This window comes from Aythya fuligula, chromosome 3 (genome assembly GCF_009819795.1).
Source record: "Aythya fuligula isolate bAytFul2 chromosome 3, bAytFul2.pri, whole genome shotgun sequence".
Classification (NCBI taxonomy): Eukaryota; Metazoa; Chordata; class Aves; order Anseriformes; family Anatidae; genus Aythya; species Aythya fuligula.
This window is the reverse complement of record NC_045561.1, coordinates 116,303,570-116,328,209: the sequence shown is the minus strand read 5'-3', so window position 1 is coordinate 116,328,209 and position 24,640 is coordinate 116,303,570. Positions and strand designations below refer to the sequence as shown.

Below are 24,640 nucleotides of genomic sequence, written 5' to 3'. Positions count from 1 at the left end.
CAACCTGCAAACCTGAAATCAGTAGACACCCATACTGCATCATAACAAAACGGTGCACCCAAATTCTGATAGGTGGGAATTTCCTAAAACGGGCCAAGGCATTGTATGCTGCTGTCCTCCAGCCAGGGCTGTGCTTCCAGCTTCATAGCATGGACAACTGGAGGCCAGAATCCTGTTTTTTATTTGTTGTTGTTGTGTTTTTAATTTACCAGTGACAAATGACACTTTTTGAGCTTAACTGCCCATCAAATGGTTGGGATTGTACTCTCTCCATCTCAAAGCAACATTATAAGGACTGGGACAACCGAGGGTGAAATTCTCCTTGCTCGGACTCCTTTGGATCATCCCACATCTTCAGGATATAACAAACCATCTTCTAAAATTAGCTCCTATCTTCCCCAGACCGTCGAAGACATGCTGAGAAGAAAGGATTTAGATACTACGATAGCCAACAATGTAGAAATCTAGCATAAATATTCATAATTGTCTTCTGAGCAGTGTTTAAATAGCATGTAGTAAATAAAGGCCCAGGCCACACCCTCAATGAAAACAAAATACTGAATAGCTGTTCATTATCTGAGTGCTATTTCCAGAGAAATGAACAGTACATAATTATGTAAATAACAATTATGATTGTCTAAATAATCTTAGTGCAGAACTGGAAGGAGCCGAGTTACGTGATCAATCTCAGACTCAGCATTTTGTACTTTATCAGCACTTACACGACTATTCAAACCAGGTCCCGTATAATACATTCTGTACCGAGAACAGATATAATATCAGAAAAAGGGCGAAAGAAACATGAAAATCCTAACTGTGTATTACATAAAGGTCTCCAGGAGACACACTCCAAGCCACTTCAACCCACACAGGCCATGGGCACAGCCAACTCGTGTCCACACTCAGCAGCCAGCTCATACTCCAACTTTATGTTAGTACAGGTATGAAACGTGCTTGACGTCCTAAACATTCCTCATGGGACAGCCACATGTGGATGTAGTGAAAAAGCAAATGCATTGACAAGACAACCTAATGAAATTTGTGTGAGCTTTTTAAAGACATTAGAGAATCTTCTGTCAAAACTTAGAAAAAAAAAAAAAAACAATGGAGAGCAACATCCTACCCCCAGCAAATAATTTTAGAATTCACTGCTTACCAGACCAGGCAGTAATTTTGAGTACAACTCAAACTCAAACGTATGCTTTGTTAAAAGCTAGCTGGAATGTTTGACTCTTTTCTGTGCAAAGTTTACTTATTTCAAACACAGAAGCTAGGTGTGTTCTGTTAATATCAATACAAACAACATAATCTACACTAAAATTTAGGAAGTCTCCATATGTAAGTTAAAGCAGTGCTGGTTCCTACACATAAATATTTCAGATCATTTGCCTTACGAATGGATTCTCTTTGTTGAATGCCCCTTCAAGATGCTTCTGAAGAAAGTAAAGTTTTTAATTGTACCACTTCCAGCTCAGAATGGACAAAACTCAGTGTTTCTTTAAATAAAGCGAGCTGTCCCTCTAGGCGATGACATTACCTCTGAACCATCCCAGCCAGGTGCTGAAATCAATGTTGCAGGGCTTGCAACACAGAAAGCTGCTTCCCACTCAGATGGTTAAAACCTGCCCGTAGCCTGGAGTTCCTGTTGGACTCCTTGGAGCGACTGGATACAGTTTTGGCAATGCACATCCCCATTTTGACTGGGTTAGTGGAATGAGATTAGCCCACATTCCTGCTAGCCACCTTTTGGTGGTCTTGTGTAAGCTCACGTACAAGGACAGCAGTTTATATCCACGTCGGAAGGCAGCCCGCTCGCTTTGGAAAAGCACCTGCAGCGGAAAGAGCAGCTCAGAGGACAGATCGCCAAAGTCTGGCAGCCCCCTGATGAGAGAGCTCAAGGTCACGGGATTAATATTCAGCTTGCCTTAGTCCCTGAAATATTTTAGGGATGATTTCCACTGGTGACAGCTAGTTTCTGCTGCAGCGGAGAAACTCCTGGCTGCTAGAGGGAAGCTTGTGCATGCCACGAGGTCTTCGCTGCAAGAAGGTTCTGGCGTTGGAATCTGTCCATCCAGGAAAATGCAACCGGCTGCAACTGTAAGGAAACTACTTGCACCTTTTTAAACAGCTCGGTAGTTGGTTTGCATATCGCCAGAGAAAACAGGTAAAGCAGAAGGCTAAGTGATCGGTCTTCATTTAAAGAGAAACAAAAATTAAGCATATATTTAAAAATGCTTTAAAAGGGTTAAGAAATGGTTTTAAACAAGAACTAGGGGAAGCTCTGCAACCTTTAAAACTGATCTGCCCTTGAACCAGAGAACAGGTGCCTGGGAGGTATGAAACCTAGTAGTCTCTTGAACAGCAAGTTAACTACTATATTAGGATAAAATATAACACACCCTATTAATGCTTTCAAACAGGGAGCAGCATGGCTTTGTGCTTCTGTACTTTGAAAGATGATCAAGCAGGCTGGGTCCTTTCTCACTGGTTATAGGGTAGGGGTAGAGTATACAGCTCTATACATCACAAACCTTTCTCTCTATCTATTTTTAAAAATAATAGGGGAGAGAAACTTTGATTCCAATTAAAGCCAGAACCACCAGCTTTCATAAAAAAAAACACTTTAAAGAAGTTTTTTCTTGGTATACAAGCCACAGGGGCTCTGGATCAGTTTCACATTAACATTCTCTCAAAAACTTGCTGCTCAGGACAGCCTCGGGAAGCCCAGGTCATTAAAACAGCGTGCCTCCGATTTTGGGAGTGGAGAAAAGCAGCAAACATATCACGGGGATATTCAAGAGTTAACAGGTAGTGCTCTGTGCATCACAGCTTCACCGTTTCAGCAAATCTCCAGCAACACCTAATTAACAAATCTCTGATGAGCTGTTTCTTCGAGAGCTCAACCTTGGTGCTCCGTGCAGATCGGGTTTAACGTGCCAGCCCTGCAGCTCCGCCACCCCTGCTGTCCCTTGGTGAGGGAATACCACGGCTCTGGCCAGCTCTAAGTGCTCATTCACGGCCCCCCTGCCCACCAAAAATGTTTATTTACTAAACTTGGGAGCATTTGGTACAAAGCAAAAAGCAGCAAGCTACATCAAAGCCTCCCCATTATCACTCCCTAGTGAACTGTGAAAATATAAATTCAAAGCTGACAAGCTAGTTAGATTTTTAACTAAAATCGGAGCGCAATTAACTTGAACCGTGCCACTCTGCTACTGTACTTCTGGCACCAACTTTGAGAAGTGGCCCAAATTCTTCTGAGGAACAGAAAGACCATTTATCTACCACATTTATTCAGGGCAAACCTCCCTCGTGTCAGGCAGGGAATGTAGCGTTGCTGACGGTGACTGGCAGTGATAAAGGAGTCGGTGTAATTTTCAAACACGTAGCATGCCCCAAATGTTAGAGAAAAGTCAATAATCTGCCCTCCTAAATAACGACCGGGTACCGATTCTGAGACAGACACAGTGGGAAAAAGGTGCCTGGAAATTTTGGGGCGCATAAAGCTACTGCTTTAAAAAGTCTTCCTGCTCGGATCGCCAACATACATGTATTTTTATTTGTAAAAGCTGATTAAGGAAAGAGATTTAGAAGGGGAAAGCAAGATCATCTGTGTATAGTGATGTTATGTCACTGTATGCAAATGAATGACATTTATTTACAGAACGATTTGTATTCACGTGGTCCCTCCCAAGGTTCCTTGAAGTCCTATCCACGTTCTGCACACTGATCCGTTTTGGCAGTACCAAAATCTGTAAGATAGAGACTGTCACAAATGTCACACGTTACCTAAGCATACGTCCAGAATTGAAAACAGCAAATATCCTGTAAGCATTTGCAACATATATATATATATATATAAAGCAAGAGCTGTACCCAAAGCACAATCCATTCAAAATATTTATCCTTAGCCGAGGCTTTAAATCTGGAGGCCAAAATCATCATATTCAATGGAGAGAGGTGACCCTCAAACGCACGGGTCAGACCGTAAGTGGGTGAAATGACCCTTCACTGGTGCTCTTCTCTTCCCCTGCTCCTTAGATGTTACATCACTAAAGTTTAACCTCTCAGCTAGGATTAATCTCCCTCTCCTTCAGGCCTCCAGCTTAGCTCTGAAACAATTGGAGAGCACTGTCTTGACTCCACCATTATCAGTGAATCTCCACAGCAACAAGATAACCTGAAGGACACAAGAAAGCTAAGTGGGTACCTCTCGTATGACACCCTGAAGATGATTGTGTGTCAGGACCCTTAAGTGTTATTAAACGCCACGGCTCTCCCTTGAGAGCAATCTCATGCTTTCTTTCAAGGACTTCAGAGCCACGAGGACCGAATTCTTCCACCAGCCTGACAATACAGGTTCCAGAGGAACCAGTTACTAATTAGGACGAAAGAGTTTTGCAGCTACAGTTCAAAACTCTGAGCCATAAAAAAGGAAAGCTTCTTGAAAAACTAAGTACAAGAAGCACTTTGGAGATGTCATGGCAGAGTCCTAAAGCTTTGCTGCCTGACATCAGCTCCAGATAGTTTTTTCCCAGCTCCCCAACCTCGCAAGCTCGCACAGAATACTACCAGTTTCCATCCCTTCCCATACACACACTTTCACCTTTATTTTTCCAGGCTTTGTCCCACAGTGGCCTGGCTCAGTCCTAGTCCGAGAGCTTTGACAGGCAAACGCTGACGAACCCTGCTGCAGCAGCTGAAGATGTCAGCAGATCCAGCTGCCTGAATGTCTCTTTGCTGAAGGTTCCTGTCATCCCCATGCAGCAAAATCAGCACTGGAGAACATCTGCCTGCAGATTAGTCACCCTAGAGCAAAGCCACCACGCTGACACGTTAAGCCACGAAGTCACGCCGCGTACTCGAGCGGCGGAGGCACCTGCACATGATTTTCCTTCAGCTGACTCTGCAGCAGGGAATATCACTGAAAACAGGAACATTTTACAGCCCCATAGATTTACCTAAGCCCTTACGTACTCAGATAAAGAGCGTTTTGCTCTGCTAATTCTGACAAGGAAAGAAAGAGGCCTCAAAATTAAGTCAACTTCAAATCTAGACTGTGATTTGAACAATATCTGCATTAGCCCTGTGAGGCTTCTGTGCTGTATGCTTTAGATACTGATAAGTGTGTCAAGGTGCCAGACTTTTGAGGTGCAGAAGACCTCTGGGACCAGCCAGGCTCTACAAACCTCGCCGTGAGTTCTGCCATCCAGGTACGGCTCCGAGGGTTAAAGCAGAGGGGGCAGCAGCACCACCACCACGCTTGAAGATTCCCAGAAAGCGAGCAGAAGCCAGGACTGGGCACGAAGCCCTTTATTGTTATCAGTGTTTTTGTAAAGTCAGTTGCCAGGAGTGACAAACCTCTGTTTTCTAGTGGCGAGTGTTAAAAATCTGCACACCCAGACTCTTGTTGCTAAAGAGCGAGGGCTATGCCGATGGGCGTCTCTTGGAGACACCCATTTCCCTACGACGACGGAGGAAAAAGGAGCAGGCCATATTTTGTGCCGTTGGATGCGATCCATCGCAGTTGCTACACACAGCATTCCTTTGCCATTTGGTAACCGAGAAACACTCGGCTTATTAAAAAAAGAAAAAGAAAAAAAAAAAGAAAAAAAACCACCGCCCTGCAGCGCTCTGGTTGGTGAGCACCGGTCAGAGGAGGTCTGCCTGTAATGAATGGATGTCAGGGAATCAGCAGCCCAAGTGATACATTAAGTACTAGCTGTCAAAACAAGGGCTGCTACTTCACTTTACCAGAAGCAACCGTTTATACAAACACTCGGGCAGGTAGATACTTCTTCACCTCGTGCTTGACCCCAGCTTTCCGAGGTGCATGGCCCCGCCGGGTTACAGACCCTCGCCCTCAGATCTCAGCAACGTGGTGGCTCCGAGCACGCTCTCCCCTCCCATCCTGGCTTTATGTACACAGCCTTGTGTTTGCAAGGGTTTCAGAAAAGCTGGAGACGGTCACGCCTGAGGAATCTCTGGAAGTTTTAATTAAGTTCCGGTGTCCTAAAACCACAGCATCGCTTTTAGAGGCGTTCTCTGGCTGTAGAGTTCAAGAGGTAAATAGGTAAAGCACGTGCAGAATGCTTCCAGCAGCTCTGCTAGCGCTCCAGAAATAGCCAGCAGGAAAAAAAAAAACACATGCATGATACACTTTCCAATTAAACATGCTCACTTTTATCTAAATATTTCAATGCATTTCGTAAAGAACTACAAACTTCACACGAATTGGACTAATAGCACCTACGTGGCGTGTGTGAATCGCCCCTGGATTTTAGGGATTTGCAACTGGGATGCACAGAAGTGACTTGGAGGACGTGCAAGGAGGACAGTAAAAGCGAACCAAAGAGCCCTGACACAAGCTCGCTGTGCCTCACCTGAGCCAAATTCCTGGGATCCACTACGGGGTGATGTCCTCTACAGAAAACTCACACGCTCCAATCCATCTTGGCATAAAAAATGCCAAGGGGCTAGGAGAGAGGAGCTTTAAAGCAGCAGCTAATAGAAGGCTTAACAAGGCATGAGTTAAAACAGGGACACCTCGCCTTCCAACTTGTTAGTGTGCAAGTTACAACAAAAAGCTTCCTCTTCCAGCCACTTGCTGACGTCTGAGATTACACAATTTTCTCTCATCACCTCAAAGGTTGGCCCAGCATTCCCCCTGCTTTTAAGATGAAATGTAAATGGATGCTGAAGCTTTCAGCATCAGCGCAGCCACAGACATAAACTGGCTGAAATCAGGTCACTGACCAACACCGAATTGCTCCCCACTAAATGTTCATTTTCCAGTTCAGGAGGACAAAGGTTTTTAGGTAGAAGCAAACTGGAGGACTGCATAACCCGACCCATCGTGTGTTTCGTTATATCGCTGCCCCAGATTCAGCACCAAAAGGTTTATATAAGGAGACTTAGGGTGGTCTTCACGGAACAATTTGAGCTTTGAACTGATACCATTAGTGGACAGATCAAGAGCATACCTAGCAAACTCTGTAACCCACTGGACTAAATGTGTTGTTTGCTAAGACCCAGTTCCAGGATGAGCTGAGCCGAGCCAGGCAAGTACATAAAGATTTGAAGCCCTCAGATGATTTCAGAATTGCTGGAAGAAATAGCTTTCGCTTGAACATGACAAGCAGTGGCAGGCAGACTTAATAGCCTCTGATATGCCATACATCAAAACAGAATTCAAGAAGTTGTCTTTGCTGCTTTCAGTGACACTTTTCACATCAAATTTCTGAGTGTTTCCATGTTAGCAGTTGCAGAGAAATTCCACATCTAATGTTATCCAGGCCTTTATAGCTATTTTGCTGAGAAACAGGTAAACCTATGAAGTGTTCCAGGCACCTTGGTGAGTTTGGTGCAGACTACGGCGCCTTTCTGATTGTCGTTAAGAGTTAAAGGAGTAGATGAGAGGTGGGGAGGAGCAAGAAAAACTCATCCTTAATTAAGTGGTGGCATCTCCATCCCTGGAGGTATTTAAGGTGTGGATATGGTACTAAGGGACATGATTTAATGACGTGACTTGTCAGGTATTGATCATCTTGAAGGTCTTCTTATGCCTTGGCCCCTCTAGTATCCCATGTCCAATCCTACCTGGTCTTGAGCTCAAAGCTCAGTGTAATGGCTATTGCTTACATTCACCTCATCTGAAAGCTCCTCACCAAAACAGCCTCAGTGAACCTGGATCCTGAGGCAGACGAGGATTTTCTACCAGCAGCTTAAAGCTCATCTATGCAGAACTTTCTGGAGGTCCATCGCAGACTGTGCAGCAAGCTTCCACAGAAACTGATTATCATAGCCAGCATCTTCCATCCGCTCCGAAGCCAGAGCACACTTCAACTTGTCTTCACTAATACCCACTGGGTTCGTATTACTGAGAGTCTGCCAAATCAAAATACTTGAATGCACAACCAATTTCCCCCAGGGAGAGACAGAACAAACCAGGCACAGCAGACAGATGTCAGATCACCTAATCCAGCGCAGGGAAGAAGAGTTCAGACACTGTCACGTGCACAGCAACTTCAGAATCTGTACAGTCAGGAACCCAAATGCTTTCCAGCTGAGCAAAACTCAGGTTTACTTCAACTCCTCTCCATTATTTTTTTCTGCTTACTTCAGCTTGCTTCCTTGCTCTCCCCTCTTAAGAAGATCTGACTTAGCAGTCAAAGTTGGACAACATTCATCCTTACATGCTTCCTAGAAAGCATTCTGCAACAAAACACAGCAAGATAGTGGTACCTGACAATTTAAAGATGATGTTAAAGTAAACAGAAGGTGGAAGGTATCTACTATCCCAGTGCATGATCTCCATCACCCTCCTACTCTTTTTTTAACTGAGGGCTTTGTGCAGCCATTAGCAATGGTCAAATGAGTGACATTAGTCCACGGGTCACATTTGCATTTATATATGGCAGCAACAAAATTATTCAAAAGGGCATTGATGAGGGCTTGCAGAGTAAGGCTGTAGATGCAAGAAAAAACAAACAAACACACACACAAAAAGGATTTCTTCGCCTTGTCATATTACTTTGACAAAACTCAAAAGAGCTCAAATTAAGTTCAAATTGCCAAACGTTTAAAACGTGTCAGGTGGCTGAAATGAGGTCAAAGAGGAAGGAGTATCTCATGCACTCTCCAAGTTACCCTGATGGGAAAGTTAACTATCAAGGCATACTCTAACCGCAGATATTCATCCTGACTGGAGAACAAAAAAAGGAAATGTTCACAGCTGAAGATGGAATAATTCATTAGGGAAGTCAAAATACTGGATTGGAAGTGGAAAAGCTTGTTTCTTTGATTTTATGCACATTCTCAAGTCAAATCATTTATTTGGCTCCAACTTCTGGTTTACTTAATCCATCTAAACCAACGAGCAGTTCCACAATCAGTTTGATGACCCCAAAATCAGAACATACCTTTGCAGAAAGGTCAGTTGCTCTTTTATAACTAAACTTAGCAAAAATAAGACCATGCTGTGAACTTCCAACCCTTCTGTATGCTGTTTGAGTGGATCTGGCCACCTTGGAGGATAATAAAATATGGATTCTGATTTCTGAGAGAGAATTCACACTGCTATTTTCTTCTCATTTCCACAGTACCATTATTCCTGTAAGAGACCAACCCCCAAATGCTACCTCAGGACCATCCCCTTGGCTCTGTGCTACACCAGCAGAAGGATAAAGCAGCCAGCACACTCTTGCACCAGGACACCAGGGAAAGCAGGGCAGGTAGCAGCCTGCGAGATCAACTCGCTGTCAAGAACTTGCCCACCTGGCTTTAAAATCAACAGGAAGCCACCTGCTTAGTTCACGCTTCCATATACAAATCCTGTTGTGATAGGATCAAAAAGTGTACTTTTTCTTGTTTTGAACGACTGCACTGGAATTTTATTTATTTATTTGAAGAAAACGCTTTGATCAGACAAATATTTTTAAAAGGAAAAATAAAACAAAGTCATCCTATAAACGCGCAGGCCCATGACAAGGACTGTTTGGTAGGAAGGGATTACTCATGGTGAAAATAAAGGTAACTTCACTCTCCGGCATTCTCCACATATTCTTAGGTAGTAGTGTACTCCTTTCTCACAATATACACACTGGTTAAAAAAAGCACAATTAGGATTTGTGCTGTGCACCTTATACAGCTACACTGCTTTAACACTACTTACATATCCCATGAAGAAGAATGGCTCCAGCTCTGTTTTTTGCTATTTCGTTTAAAGCTGGATTCTTCTCCACTCCTCTCCCACCTCCTCAAACTAACTCTCAGTGAAGAATCCCACCAGGGAACCATTTTTTCAGAATAAAATGCTATATGGTATACAGAAGACTAGATTTAGTATATAGATGGTGAAAGCCAGCACTGTCTGTTACCAGATCCATGAATTTCCCCAGTTATTTCCCCAGACCCGTTTATGGACGTGAGCTTTGTTCATGAGGACTTGGTATCACCTACTGAACACTCTCTGTATGTTTAAATGACAAAAAGCTATCAGCCATGATACTTAATTTCAATGCAAAAGCCATAATGATGATTTTTTTTCCTTCTTTAAACCTGAGGGGGGATTTTGTTGTTGTTGTTGTTTTGGGTGTTGGGGCTTTTTTGTGCTGTTTTTTCTTTCTTCTTTTTTTTTTTTTTTTTTTTGAAGTGATTCACAGAAACAGAACTACATTTTTTTTAACAGAAGTTCTGTTTGGGCTTTTCTTGAAAACGTTCACAACCTAAAAACTCCCACAATGCAAAAAGCAAGGGCAGCAAAAATACACTTCCAAAAATGCAGTGCAGCTTTCACACAAACTGTAGTTAAAAAATGACTAAGTTGTCTTGATATATGAATTTGTGGGTAAACCATTTATCAATGACCTGTTTACCTGTGCAGCAGAGTCCCTCAAGCCGAGGGCCATGTCATTCCCCTTTGACTGATTAATTAGCCAATCAAGGGATATTTTTCACTGTGAGGCATGATGGTTTATTCCAGCTAATGCACGGTCTCTAATGGTAGCACATTAAAGCCAACTCGGCTCTTTAAGCCTATCGAAGTGACCAAAAGGGAAGGAAAGAAGATAAATCAAAAGAGCTCCTCCCAGTTTTGCTTCAGTTCCTAACAACCCCCCCAAGGAACTAAGGCTAGAGGCAAGGCTCTTCTCCAATGAAGAGGGGAGAAAAAGCATCATTTCTTCCAGACTAGGAGATGTCTCTTCCTCCCCAATTCTTTGCTGATATCTAAACAATAATTTATCCTCAGCTGATTAACAAGGTGCTTACAAAATAGGCAGCAAACATCAGTATTTTGTTCTTCGTGCTTTTTTTTGAAAATGCTACTCTTGACACCTCACTGAGGAAAGCGATTTTTACCAGTGCTCCTGGAATAATCTCATCTGCACGGAGAACGATGAAAAACATCATAGAAATACAGAATGGTTTGGGCTGGAAGGGACCTTAAAGATCATGAGGTTTGAACCCCTTGCCATGGGCACAACCCCTGTCCCCAGCCCCATCCAGCCTGGCCTTGGGCACTGCCAGGGATGGGGCACCCACAACTCCTCGGGGCAGCCTGCGCCAGGGCCTCACCACCCTCATAGTGACAAATTTCTCCCTGATGTCTAATCTAAGCCTGCCCTCTCTCTCCTGCAGCCCCTCAGGCCCGGGCAGGCTGCTGGGAGGTCTCCCCGGAGCCTTCTCCTCCCCAGGCCCAACACCCCCAGCTCCCTCAGATGGCTCCAGAGCAGAGGGGCTCCAGCCTCTGCTCCTCCTCGGGGCCTCCTCTGGGCCCTCTCCAGCAGCTCCACGACCTCCTGGTGCTGGGCCCGGAGCTGAAGGCAATACTCCATCCATTTTGGCCCAAATTAACATTCTTTGCTCCATCTGTACCACCTGAGTACGCTGAAGATGTATCTTCACCTCTTGCTGCTAAGAGTCCACAGTATGCAGCAGAGCAAAGCTTAGAGGCCTAAGAAGTAACTGAAATATTACAGAAGTACTAAAAAGCCCTTGCTAATGGGAATTTTAATACATTTTATTCAAGTGGTCAGAAACACAAAACAGGTGAACACACAAACCTAATGGTATTGTCTAATATTTATGCCACAGAACACCCTGAACTCCCCCTCAAAGTCTAGGGGAAGTAACCTACTGTAAGCTGACTCTTACCATTCCCTAGATCATGTGTCCTAAAAAATAGGAATGACCAAGCCAAACTGGTCAAAGCAGCGTTGAACTGGAGGCTCACAAATATTTTCTGATCAGAAGCAGGCTCCTGGGGATACCAGATGTGTAAAAGCACCATCAGGTCATGCTGACTTCATCACTAGGTCACCAGCCTCTTCTCACAAAACAACGTTAAAAAAAAAAAACACCACACCACAGTTTTCAAAAGAACTGTACAGGTTAAGAGGGCTGGGCTGTAACCCATATGCTTATAAGAACATAACTTTCAGTGAAACAGAATATATTCAGGATATAACTTTTAGGATAGGAGCACCTCACTATTAGATGCCTTCTATGCTCAGTACAGAGGTTCACATCTCCAGGAAGGGTTTGGTTTCATACTTCATTATCTTTAGAGCAAGCAAACACTTCTGTTTAGGCACTAGTGTCTCATCACTACAAAGGGAGCCTGGAGAAGATGCCCAGACCTTCTGTAAAGTCAGGGGCTAAATCCCACCCTTTGTTACCTATGTGTTCCTTTCCCTTGATTCTTGATAAAGTATTTTTATTCTTTCTAATGCCAACAAAACGCATTACATCTGTGCTGAAATGGTGAAGTCACATACAGGAATAAGCACACAGGAATAAGCATACAGAAATAAGCATGAAGTTCTAAATTTTAATCCCAAATCTGGCAAACTCTGTAGCATGGTGATAATGGCACCTAGGCACGAGATGCCAAGTGCCTCTAAAATGCATTTTTTTTCCTGATAATACTTGTGTAATTAAAAAAAGGAAAGATGTGAAAGTCTGTCTCAGTATATTCCTTTTGTTTTTCTCTGGAGCCCACTGACAGCAACTACATTTTTACTGTGGTTTCTTAAGGAAGTGAAGTTTCCACATTCGTTCTGCCCAGACATTTGTGTACATCGTGCTCCTGTCTCTCCAGCAATTTTTCAGTCCACCCCAACAGAAGCTTAGAGATTTCGAACACATTATGACTCTGAAATATTTACTGAAAACAGGCAGCTGGACAGAGAAGGCCAACAGATCAGCATGCACATGGACAGGGCTTTCAGCATGAGCTCATCTCCTTTAGACCACAGAATCCAAGGACGACACAACCACAGGAAACCAAGCTTCATTACATGAGCTGCTCAAAGAAGAAGTTGTTGGGAGATGTTTTACTTCAATCAATTCACCTTTCCCCATTCCAGGGGGTTTAAAAGTGTTAAACTCGTTTTTTTTTTCTTGGCATCACTTACTAAGGAGCTGGGATTTCCCTTAGGGGACTCTTCCACTGCCCTGCTGACATCACTATGAGGAAGCCTGCAGAAGAGTAAGCTTGTGTCTTCCTTTTTCTAATTGAAGGTTTTTCACCCCCACCACCATTCTTGGCTTTTGCCTACCCTGATTACTATCCCTTCCCTTCCTCTGTTCCTCCCTCTCCCGGCCCCCAGATATTTATAGGCAGAGAGGTCATCTTTTTCTGCCTCTTTTCTAAGATGAACGTATCCAGTTCCTCCACTCTCTCCTTCTAGGACATGCCCTCTAACCCTGTCGCCCATTTTACTAAATCCTTTTGGACTCTCTCCAGGTTTTTGATGTCCTCTTTCTGTTCTGCTTCTGAGTCCTAAATACCTCATGCTAGCTCAAGTCTCCAAAGCAGAACAGTGAAAAGTGTAAGTTAAAAATTAACTAACTTTTCTGCTGGTTTTTGTTCCCTTTAAGTTCTAAACAGAGACTTTTGTTGTGAGCAAGAAAACACAAGAAAGTTTGTCCCCCTGAAGTTGTCCCTTGCCTAAAAGCCAGTTGTCAAACCCACAAATGTTAGTATCTCAATTGGTATTTTGCAGAGAGAAAGTTGAGGTGTAGGGAATTGCATCAGCTTACCCATAGCTTCAGTGAGCCAGTGACAGAGCCAGACTTTAATGGATTTTCAGTTATGTCCCTTAAGATTAGCCAACAAGTTTTTCTGATAAGTGCTGGGAAATGTAAGTCAGTTGAGGAAGTTCTGCAAAATGTGTCAGAAGACAATTTCCTGATTTTTTTTTTTTTTTTAAAAAAGTGAAAAAGCAACAGGGTGGATAGTTACATTTCTAATGACTAACACGGAAGAGATCACCACAAACTCAAGACTTTCGGGCTACTTGGATTAGGCAGTTTAAGGGAACTTACGCAGGTTTATATCCAAGTTACAAAAATTTGGAGGAAGCAGATTACTCATCGAACAGCCTGAGATGTGGAAGTGAGATGGATGCAAAACATTCAGTTTTGTACACATCTCAAACAGAGTTATTACAAATGCGCCAGCAAATCAGAACTACTCCCCCAGCCCCCAAAGCGAAATCAGTGCCAGAATCATGTTGTTCAGCAACCAAGCTGGGACTGTCTGTAACTCATTCCCAAATCCTCAGGCTCACTCAGGAGTATTTTCTCCAGTGATAAGGCTTCATCAGGAAACACAGCTGGATGGAGGAAGGAAATTCTGAGAAGCAAAAAAAATAGTGGGGGTTCCAGGAAGTTCAACCAGATAGGAACTAATGGAATTTGTTTTTCTGTCTCCCCAGCTCCCAGTGTTCCTAAGCAAGTGAGAAAATTAGAGGGAAAGTGGGGGCAAAAAAAAATGTCTGGCAGATCTTACCCTGCAAAACAGGTCCTCATCGCACGTCCCCAGAGAGCATCATAATTACAATTCAATATTTTCGATCACTTACTCTCCCTGGGAAAAACTGCAGACGTTTCCAATTTAATTCCACTCTGAAGCCCAGCCATTGTTTTCTTCCCCCCGTTTTTTATTTTATTAAAAAAAAAAAAAAAAAAAGAGTCCCTGTGTTGTTTATTAAGGAGTTTTTAGTTGGACACATGATTTATCAACATTTTTTGGAAACTGCCTTTATGTTTAATATTTAAGAGAATTAAAGGTTGCAAGTGCCTAAGATTAGGAACACACATCCCAACACCATCAAAACAGCAGACCCAGTATCCTGGTTTTATCCTTTCTAGAGAAGCTCCTTGCAACCCGTAAGGGCAAACAGCATTTCCTTCCATATCCCTTGCAATTCCACTCTTTTGCAATCTTTACAATCCTCTAGCCAACTCCCCTTTTACTTTGATAATGCAGATAACCCAAATTTCAACATCCCCACTTGCTGCAGTAGTGTCAGTGTGACACAAGAGGAGCCAGGCCACTGAGACATTTCCAAAGCGACTCCAAGATCAGCTCTCCAGTTACACCACCACGGATCAAACTAGCACAAAACATCTTTGCCAAAGACTTGTGCAGGTCAAGATCATAAAATGATTGCTAATAAGCATACCAGAAAAGACTGAACATGACCAATTGGAACAGCATCTCTTCACTTTTTTATTTTTATTTTATTTTTTTGATTTGCTGATTTTTGATTTTTTACCTTTTATCACAGCAGCAGTTCAGGGGGACATGTTTTTGACCAGCACTTCAGAGGAGCCAGGATGATTTTGTGGGGTCAGAGTCCTGAGCATATCAGCGAGCCTTGAGTCCTTGCACTGGATTCCACTTGCCTGTAAGCACAGATGGAGTTTCCTGGGTTCCCCCCACCCCCTTTTCCCATTCTTTAAGGAACAAATTGGTGTAACACCAGCCAACCAACAGCCAGACCTACTACCACAGTGCTGATCATTATCAATATGATACCACTGCCAGGATCTACAGCACTATAGGCCACTGGTAGATACAGAAAAGCAGTGGGTACAACACCTCTTAAGAATAAGAAAAGCTCTGCAACTCTTACAGATGAAAAACTTAGTGATAATGCCAGCAGACAATGGCAGACATCCTGAAACCTTTCCATAACTTCCAGCACCCCTAATGCCTACAGATCTGCAAATGCTCATCCAGCTGAATCCGCTCATAGTGTAAGAATTTTATTTTTCCCAGATGTTCCCATCTCTCACTTCTCAACTGATGCTTCGTCCATTCACTTAATTTTGTCAGAGGTTTAAATCGGAAGCTTTAAGGGAGGTGGTCAAACTCTAGTTCAACAAAGTCTCAAGTACCTTGAAGCTGACCCTGCAACTCTGATCTAGAGACCTCCAGAAGTCTGAAAGCTTCTGTAATTGGATCTCTGGAAAGAAAAACAAGAAAAAGAAGAAAAAAAAAGAATCTAATACCTCAGAAAAAGCCTTAAAGATGGGTCTTTAAGCTACAGGACCAATTTCTGTATATCATCTCAGTTGCAAATACAACTCAGAACATACGAATTGATTTATTTGTGGGTTGGAGTTAGATGGTCTTTAAGATCCCTTCCAACCCGAGCCATTCTATTACTGACTGTAGTAGTAGCAGTTGTAGCACCTAGGTACGTATGGAAGCTGTCCTTATCCGCTCTGAACAAGAACTGCAGCACCCGGGTGTTATTAGTGGCTGCAGGAGCTGCAATTAAAAGCAACGAGGGCCTTCCACAGCCTGTAGGTACACCCCAGGGCTCTGACGGGCAGCAGGGCTCTTTCCACATTATCTCTGCACGGAACAGACAGGAACAACTTGCTTCCAGGAGAATGACAGCGCTTTCCTGCTGCTGTAGCACTCTCCCTGCCACGTTCGGGCAATGCCCAGAGCCTAGGGATTTCAAAAAACAGAAAGCAAACACGCAAAGGGAACAGAACTGCAAATCCTCATGTGGCAGTTCCATTTATGCCACCTTAACGACCAGGCTCTGGAACATGATGCGAAGGGTAGAGAGAGTTCATGGGTGCAATGAAATGAAATTGTTGAGCTGGAGTGCCTGAGCAATGCGTTTTTTTTTTTTGTTCTGTGCAAACTCCACAGATCTCTGACCCATGAAGGAGGAAAAAAAAAAAAAAAAAAAGCATAGTTGTGCTGCCTCTGTCTTTTTCTCCCTGTGGCTGCTTAGCAGCAGACAGTAGCCAGAAGACAACAACGCAGCTCCAAATTATATTACCTCCTGCCTATATTTGCATGTGGAAATCTGGCTGATGAACAGGGAACAGCCTGTAAGTTTTTGCCAGAACCCTGAACCATTAGCTTAGTGCTCAGCGAGGGTAGAAAGGAAACAGCAGCCACGAGCATGTATGATATCCAGTGCCTCTCAAAAGAAGAAATGTTCTGCAGGATAAAGGCCCAGAAGCAGCAGCACCACTTTCCAAACTTATTTTAATTTCCCCAGATATGGAACGTGCAGAGAAAATGAGAGCAACTATTCAGAAGAACCAAAATCTACAAAATCTGGGCAAAATCTACTGCTTTAGCCACAGCACTGTCTCCTGGGGATCTGCACTAAACTCCAGCTCGTTTCTTACTGACCTGGCTACGATGGATCTCTGGCATATTTACCTGAGCAGGAGCAGTGTTAATCAAAGGGTTCTGATGGTGCACATTTACCTCCAGCATCTGAGATCCCTAACCTGAAGTCCCAAAATGCTTCTGTCAAGAGAGTAGTTCAGTTCAGATGGGTTCTGTTGTGGCTGACGGCCTCTTCCCAAGCTCTCACCTTTCAAGCCAAACCATGTGACTTGTAACAAAGGTTCACACTGGTATTGACGGTGGCAGACAAGACAGGACAGTTCTTGATTTGCTTATGCCTCTTCCAGCTTCCTCATTTAATTAGCTGTGAATGTATTTTTGTAGTTTAAAGAGTACCCACAAAACAGCTTTCCTACCAGCAACTCTAAAACCTACAGCATGTTCTCTGAAATTATAACACAACACAGGATAACAGCAAGACCAAATCCTTCAAATTAACCCGAGACACCCACCGAAGTATTTTGTATTTCATATTAGGAGGTCTTCCAAGCGAAGAATCCTCAGTGAGTCTCAATTTCTTCTTCACAACCCCTTGTCATTCCACCTATACTTTACACAACTACAAACATTTTATTACTTTTACTGCTGCCCAGGATCTTACGGCGCATTTGTCCCCTATTCTTCTCCTTCCAAATGTCACAGTGGCTAACAGTGAAGTTACAAAACAATTTTCAAGAGTATGCACAATAAGCAAGGTGTCAGATACATACAGGGTATTCCAGAAACTTCCATTCAAATTTTTCAGGTCTCATCTTTCCCTTTAGCTGCAAGAGACTTCAGAGACCTCTGAATGAACTGTGCCATCCGTGCAGCGCATTTATTTGTGTTTCTCCAGATGTTATCTTTTCCAAAGAATCTTTCTGGATACATTAGTCATGTCCCAGTGTAAGCATGTTTCTCATATACTGATATAGCTCATCTGTTCTCCACAAGTGGAAAATGCTAATAAATAGTATAAAAAATGCTAGCAGAAACATTGATCTCATTACACAAAGTTGGGGAAAAGTCTTCTCGCTATTTGTTGTTGCTCAAAGATGAGCAAACCTTTCCCACTTCTCGTGAAAACAAAGCAGCTTGCTGAGATTGGCCGGTTGCTGCTGAATGTCAGATTTTATTTCTGATGTTTATGGAACTTTCAGATGAAGGAAAGTTTATCTACTTCACAACGTATGTTGCCTAAGTAGTGTAAAATTGAAGTAATGAAAAGTAATGAAGATTCCTAATTCCACAGAAGTTACATCACAGTAATTTATACAGATATTCATACACTCTAGCAGTTCAGAGAACGGCACTCCACCTGCAACTTTTACATAGAAACGAGTGATTCCATGGGCAGAAGACCCCTTGCTTTTGATAAACATGTGGTAATCTCATTAGCAGCAAGACATTTAGATATGCCTTTATTATGACCAAAACAAAGCAAGGAAACAAAAGAAAAATGAAGTCTCATTTACCTGCGTCTTCGTAGTCTTCTGTCGCTTCCCAAATATGCAGGACAGATCATCTTCACTGCGTGAAGAGAGATCCTTACCTGGAAGGAGTAAGGGGAGGATAAAACCCACAATCTTCACATTTGGTAATAACAAACTTTAGCCTGCAGAGATGGAGAAGTTATTTTTGGAGGTGCACAAATCAGGAACAGCATGTTACAGACACTACGTGAATGCTGCCCGTGGCTACCAAATACAGTGGGAAACTTATGTGTGGGTGGGGATGCAACTATAGCCTGTGTCCCTGTATGTCCACAGGGAAACAACTTGTTTTCCCCCCATCTGACACTGTAATTGGCGTAGCAAGATGAGGGAACCAGCCTGTTCTACTTACTCTAAAGGGGAAGAGGAGGTGTAATCTCCTGCAAACAAGAAAAGTTCAAAGAGAAAATGCACATCTTGGGACTCTCATGAGAATTCCCCATCTCTGACAGAGTTAGGGACTTACATCTCCTCCACGTAGTAAAAATATAAAAATCTTTACTTAGCGGGTGCTTTTCTTTGGTACGTGAAACGGCTTCTGAAAAGCAAAACCTCCACCTCTGCAACACACTGGATTATCCCAGCATAAAAACAATTTCAAGTGCAAAGCAAAGAGTTTCAGTAGGACTTCAGTAGAGAGGACAGAAAGGGTGTGATGTGATACTCTGAGATGCCAGCAAATGTTTGGCCAAGCTCACAGCGCAGAAGCTTTTATATTCAGTTGTCCGCTGCTTGTCTCAGAGAATTCTTTGAGAAAAAAAGCCAGAAAAAGTTGAAGAGACAAAAATGAGTCCAGACAGGCCAACTGACAGCACCCCAGGAGTCTGCTTGGCTCTCATCATCCTGCACTCGATAGTCAGACTCCAAAATCACTGACCTCAAAACAACATCTGACTATTCCACCTGTTCCTTTTTCTCAGGATCTTGGACTGCCTACAGAGGGTAAGGAGACGTCACCACAGAGCTTTTTACACCACTGTCAATCTCATATTGATATAAATTTCCCAGATTCAAGTGCGAGGGCCAAGACTGTGAGCGGTGCCTGTGTTCCTCCAGCAGTGAGGCTACAAAACAGCATCAGAAACGGAAGCTGCGTTTTCTATCGCTGCTGCTCCCTTCTCCTGCTTTTGTGCGAGCTTGTCTTGTTTAGTCTGAAAGGAAGCAGGATCGGACTTCAACAACAAGGGCCACAACAACATGAGCCTTTTTCAAATAACTTTTCCTCTTTCCCTGAAAAGGAGGAATTTCCCTGGTTTAAACCGCAGAGGGTACAGTCCAAGAGAGGCCTGCCTTACAGAAGCACTGCTGCCAAACAAATAAGGGATATTGCTAAGACAAAAGCCTTACTCTGTGTTTTTAATGCCTAAGAGATGCATTCCACCCCCCCTCTATTTAGCAAAAAGTTAAAAACAAATAAAAATAAATCCTCTTTGCTACTACCTCAAGTAGGCCATGGTCTCTGTACTTGAAGTCCTGAACCACTTTAATTGTTTAATGTCATTAAGTGGCAGGGTCATGTTAACACACTTGACTTCTAGGTTGAATTACTTCATCAAAAGACCCAACCCCCAATATCAGAATCTGGCCTCCATTCAGAAGCCAATTACCTCTGTTTCAGCAGAAGCATTTGTTATCCAAAAACATTACCCCGAGCTTTAAGTTTAATACATTAACCAGCAGTGGAAATCAATCCCATCCCTCTACTGAGCCACAGATTCACACCCACCATGTGCACAGGGGTGCGTGGAAAGAGAACATTACCAAGAGAGAAACAGAGCGAGGGATTAACAATGGCCAAGAGCAGAAAGCAGGTTTGGCTGAAATAATGCCATCACACTCCAGAAAAGAAGTTGAGTAACTCCACAAGTTCCTGATATGGATTTTCTGGCCACCCATCGCTGTCCGAATTGACCCAATAAAGTATCTGGTAGATGTAAGAGGGCTTTCCTCTTCCTGCATCATTTAATCTGATCGCTTATCTTATCCACATGATCTCTTGGCAGGGTTACTGGAGATTGCAGAGGATAGTGCAGTCCAGGTAACAGCTACTTGGCCATCATCTTTGTCAACCTCTCCAGCCCTTTTCCCACTCACATCGCTGAGAATATTCATTGTTCTTTAGTCAGCTGATGGTTCCTACAGGCAGGAATTGATTTATTCAATGATAACAGCCCAAAGCCGTCCAGAATTGTCCAAAATAAAGAGAAATAGTGTATTATAGCCTGAAGCAGGTTGCTGCAGGGGGGATTTCTAAATCAAGATTCTACTTGTCATATATAGACTACAGAAAGTAACAGATCACCTTGATGTATGCTTTACTAATCTTGGCTACAGCTTATGAACCAGAAACAATTCCTCTTACCTTTTGCAAACTTCATATAATGGACACGTTTCCTGGAGGATTTGGATTTTTCCTCGAGACTAAACGTCGTCTTCTGATTAGTCACCGAGGACTCTAAAAAATAAAAAGGCAGGTTCCAATCTTGTTAGAGAAAGGCTAACAACCAAATTCAAACATCACTGTGTTTAACTTTCTCTTTCAAAACCAAGTTGTAACAGCATAGCACTGAAGGAAGCATGGTAATTTTCTTCTGAGACATGTTACTGCATGACTTTTTTTTTGCCACATCCCCTTCCCTTCTCATCTCCAGTCTAGTGCAATTTGAAAAGGCAGATACAAGCACTGCAGGTCAAAGGCAAAGTCTAATTTAACACATTTTTCTACAGTAAGAAGCTGGATTGGTTGTTCCATTTGTTACAAAATATTTCCAGTGCTAGTGTCTGACAAAGCCGTAAGAAACGGTAGAAAATAAAATACTGAATCTGAATGGATAGAAAGGGAGAGAAAAAAAAATAAAAACATCACACCAGGCAAGTTTTCCAACTCTAACACTTCTTAAAGTGCCCCTATATGGCCACAGTCTGATATCTTTGTGTAAGGAAATTAAACAGGCTGACCTTTATCTTCCCTGAGGCCAGCTAGAAGTGCCACATCTACATTATTTAGTTCTTCTAACTTTCAGTTGAAGGGCTGCTTCTGAGTTACCCACTGGGAATGGTCTCTGGAGTTGGTTAAGGCCCACTTTCATTCAGGACTTGTTTGAGAGACTTAGCTTGAGAGACTAAAGCTCACTTTACTGGTTCAGACACACTCTTTGTACCCACAGAGCCTGTTAATTTACAAGAAATTCTCTGGAGGAGGTAACCTGCAGTCCAGTAAGAACTACTTTATGGTCCTGTCCCAAAGAGAAGTACTCACTACAGGATTCTGTGCTTCATAACTATAGGAAAGGCTACTTAGGGTGAGATTGTTTTTTTTCCTGCCAGTGGCAACTGGTATAGGTAGGGAAATCAACCCATACCCAAGTTGAGTCACCTTTTTCATACAATCCCACCCCTGACAGCTGTGCAGACCAAGCTTTTCTGGCACTGGAATTACAGCACTTCGCCAAGAGTGCCACCTGATGATAGTCATTGACCTAAAAAAGAGATCTACAGCCTGCAGCGGGAGAGTTTACTACCAGAAAGCAGCCTCAGATCTACTCCTGATGTTGCACATAAAACTTAATGAGAAAAGGACTAGAAAATCCAGTTTTAGATTTTGCAGTCCAGTTGAAAATCCAAATTAGAAGGGTCTACGGGGAAAGCAAGCATGACAATTAAAATACCCTGACCATAGCTGCAGCACTCTGAGCCTGCTCTCCTATCCGCTTGTACTGAACTTCACACAGGAAAGGATCTCTGCGAGGCTTCCTCCTGCACCTCATTCTTACAGCGAAAGGGGCAGCAGCACCGCCTTGTGCCTTCAAGAAGGAATTTCACTGAGCTTAGAAACGTGCTGGCAATGGCAACATACAAGTTGGTACATCTGTCTGTCTTCTGCTGTGTCTAAAAGCAATTCAGTCATAAATAAGTTGGGGCATTTCTAGAGCCAATCTGATACAGATAAATATTCCAAAGCACGTGACAGGCACGGTCAGAGTGTTTTACCCCATTTTGTAGATGGGAAAGGGACACAGTCCTCATCACTCAGCATCCCAGCAAAAAAGCCAAGAATCGAAAACTCCTCACCAGGTGCTCAGCTAGAAAAATAAGAGAAGAAAGCTAAATCTGTCTAGATTAAGGGTATTTGAATGTTGGCATACAAACCAACACAGGGCCCTTCCTTCCCAATCTCTAATTGCAATCCAGCTCTGGCAACTACGCCAGTTATTTAAGAACAATGAAGGTTTTCAGCTGACTTTTAATGCAATTTGAAACTGGATGATGGCCAACAATGTAACATTTGATCCTGCAGCACAGCTGCAGGCGGAATTATCTGGATGAGTTTTGCCAGCTTAAGACAACTGCCAAAGAAACAAGTTTCAGAGCAATGCTTATAGTCTGCAAATCACCCAAGGTGATTCCGACCGGGGCTTTTCAACTTGCAGCCGACTTTTTGTGCTCAGTGACTGAAATCTCTTGTCCAAGCTGCTAAAAAGACTAAGGAAAAATGACTGAGTCAAACAGGGAGAAATATGATTTAATGGGACTGCTTTGTATCAGTACGGATGACCTACAGGATAGAGCACAGCTTTAGGAACAAGACAGCCTTGCTCAATGAACCTGCCTGTGTGCTGACTCATTGTGTCCTTGGGCAAATCATTTCAGCTCTCTCCTCATCAGTTTGCAGGTTTCCCACCAGTTACACCTAAATGATCTTCTCATGGCTCAAGTTGGAACTTGGGTAGGATTTAGATATAGAGGTAGACAGGAACTTTTGGAATTTCCCTACAAGACGCTCTTCTACCTCTTGAGGACTTTCACTACAGCAGCTAGCAGCACTGTGTGGCCGCAGATCACAATCAGGGCTCCAATGCACCAGAATAATTTACACAGGAATTAAAATACCTGTTCTTAAAGCACTGGCTTCAGATTTTTAATCCCAGTTCTCTAGGATTAGAAAACAGGCTTGAGACTTCATTTTAGCTGATCTTCCTCCTCCTCCTCCTACCTTTCCTCTTCCTGAAGATCTTCTAAGCACAAACGTTAAGAATGAATTAAGAGTGGCTAAAATCATTAAGCTGGCAATTCCGACACCAGCAGCACGTGGACAAGTTGTTGTGCCCAAACAGAAGCCCTTGGCTTAACGACACTCCACAGGGTTGTTTAGACGTACGATCAGAGTTTGAGATGTATCAGTCCAAAGGAGAGATGGTAAACCAGCTGAAATTCTTTCTGTAAGCTCACACCTGCCAGCCCAGCATGAGTTCATTTCTACAAACCAAGGTCAAACTGCACAACACCTTTCAAAACCAATAAACTTTATAAATAGCCCCTTCGGGAGAGCTGTGTAGTTATCCCACTTGTGTGCTCTACGTCAGGGCTACAAAAATCACATTATACTACACTCAAAACAAAGATGCATAACTCCAAGTCAAAAGCTGAGAAGCAGCTCTTTGAGGACAGGAAAAGTAGGTATTTAAGAAACCACCAGAGCATGGAAACCAGATGTGATAGTTAATACGAAAAAGGAAGGCAAATGCACTGCAATGGTGAACGCCTGTGTTTTGAGCTTTCATTCTGGCTCTGGATGCTTTATAAAGAAAAAAGCACGGCTGTTGTACATCCCAGCAAAAGGTCCCCTGTGTCTTGGATAAAACTCCCAAATTCAGAATTTTGATGTTTGGTTTCTCCAGTAAAAAGCCTTTAATAGAGATTAAACTGATCCACTGAGATCTACACATCCAGGCAAACTTCAGCACAGTCATGGATGGCAACATGTCCTTCAGCTCTCAGTGATTTGGGGGAGAAAGAAAAGAAGCTGTTGTACTCAGCAAGGATACTACGAGCAGCCCAAAGGTAGGGCCTCAGCTAGCCTTGTAAGACAGAGAATGGAAACTCTGCTCAGCTTCCAGCATCTGATTGAGCAGTGCATGAACCTACCTGTTTCACCCTGTCCGTGGCAATCGTTCAGTTCAGCCAGAAGCTGGTTGAAGTCATCCTGATGAGCAATCCAGTTGTCCTGTAAATATCACCCAGGTGAATACGAGGCAACAGTTTTCAGCCCTAACAGAGGTTTTGCTAAAACAGGTTTTAAACTCTGCTCTCCAAGAAGCAACTTAATTGCGGATACTCAATCCTTCTTGGTGGGAGGGACCAACAAAGCTCCACAGGTGGCAATACTAACAACAGCATACTACAATCCGAGGTGCAGGACTGATAAGGATTG

The 24,640-nt window shown here is 43.1% G+C and overlaps 1 protein-coding gene across 1 annotated transcript in view; it reads right to left on the bottom strand.

Moving 5' to 3' along the window:
* The window catches only part of PINX1 (PIN2 (TERF1) interacting telomerase inhibitor 1), a 65,296-nt gene that overhangs the window by 26,361 nt on the left and 14,295 nt on the right, over positions 1 to 24,640 (bottom strand). Inside the window, exons 4-6 of the mRNA XM_032185242.1 lie at positions 24,355 to 24,433; positions 20,792 to 20,884; positions 18,412 to 18,488 (exon numbers count right to left, since the gene is read on the bottom strand). Of these exons, the coding sequence (XP_032041133.1) occupies positions 18,412 to 18,488; positions 20,792 to 20,884; positions 24,355 to 24,433 (249 nt within the window). The remainder of the gene's footprint in view (positions 1 to 18,411; positions 18,489 to 20,791; positions 20,885 to 24,354; positions 24,434 to 24,640) is intronic.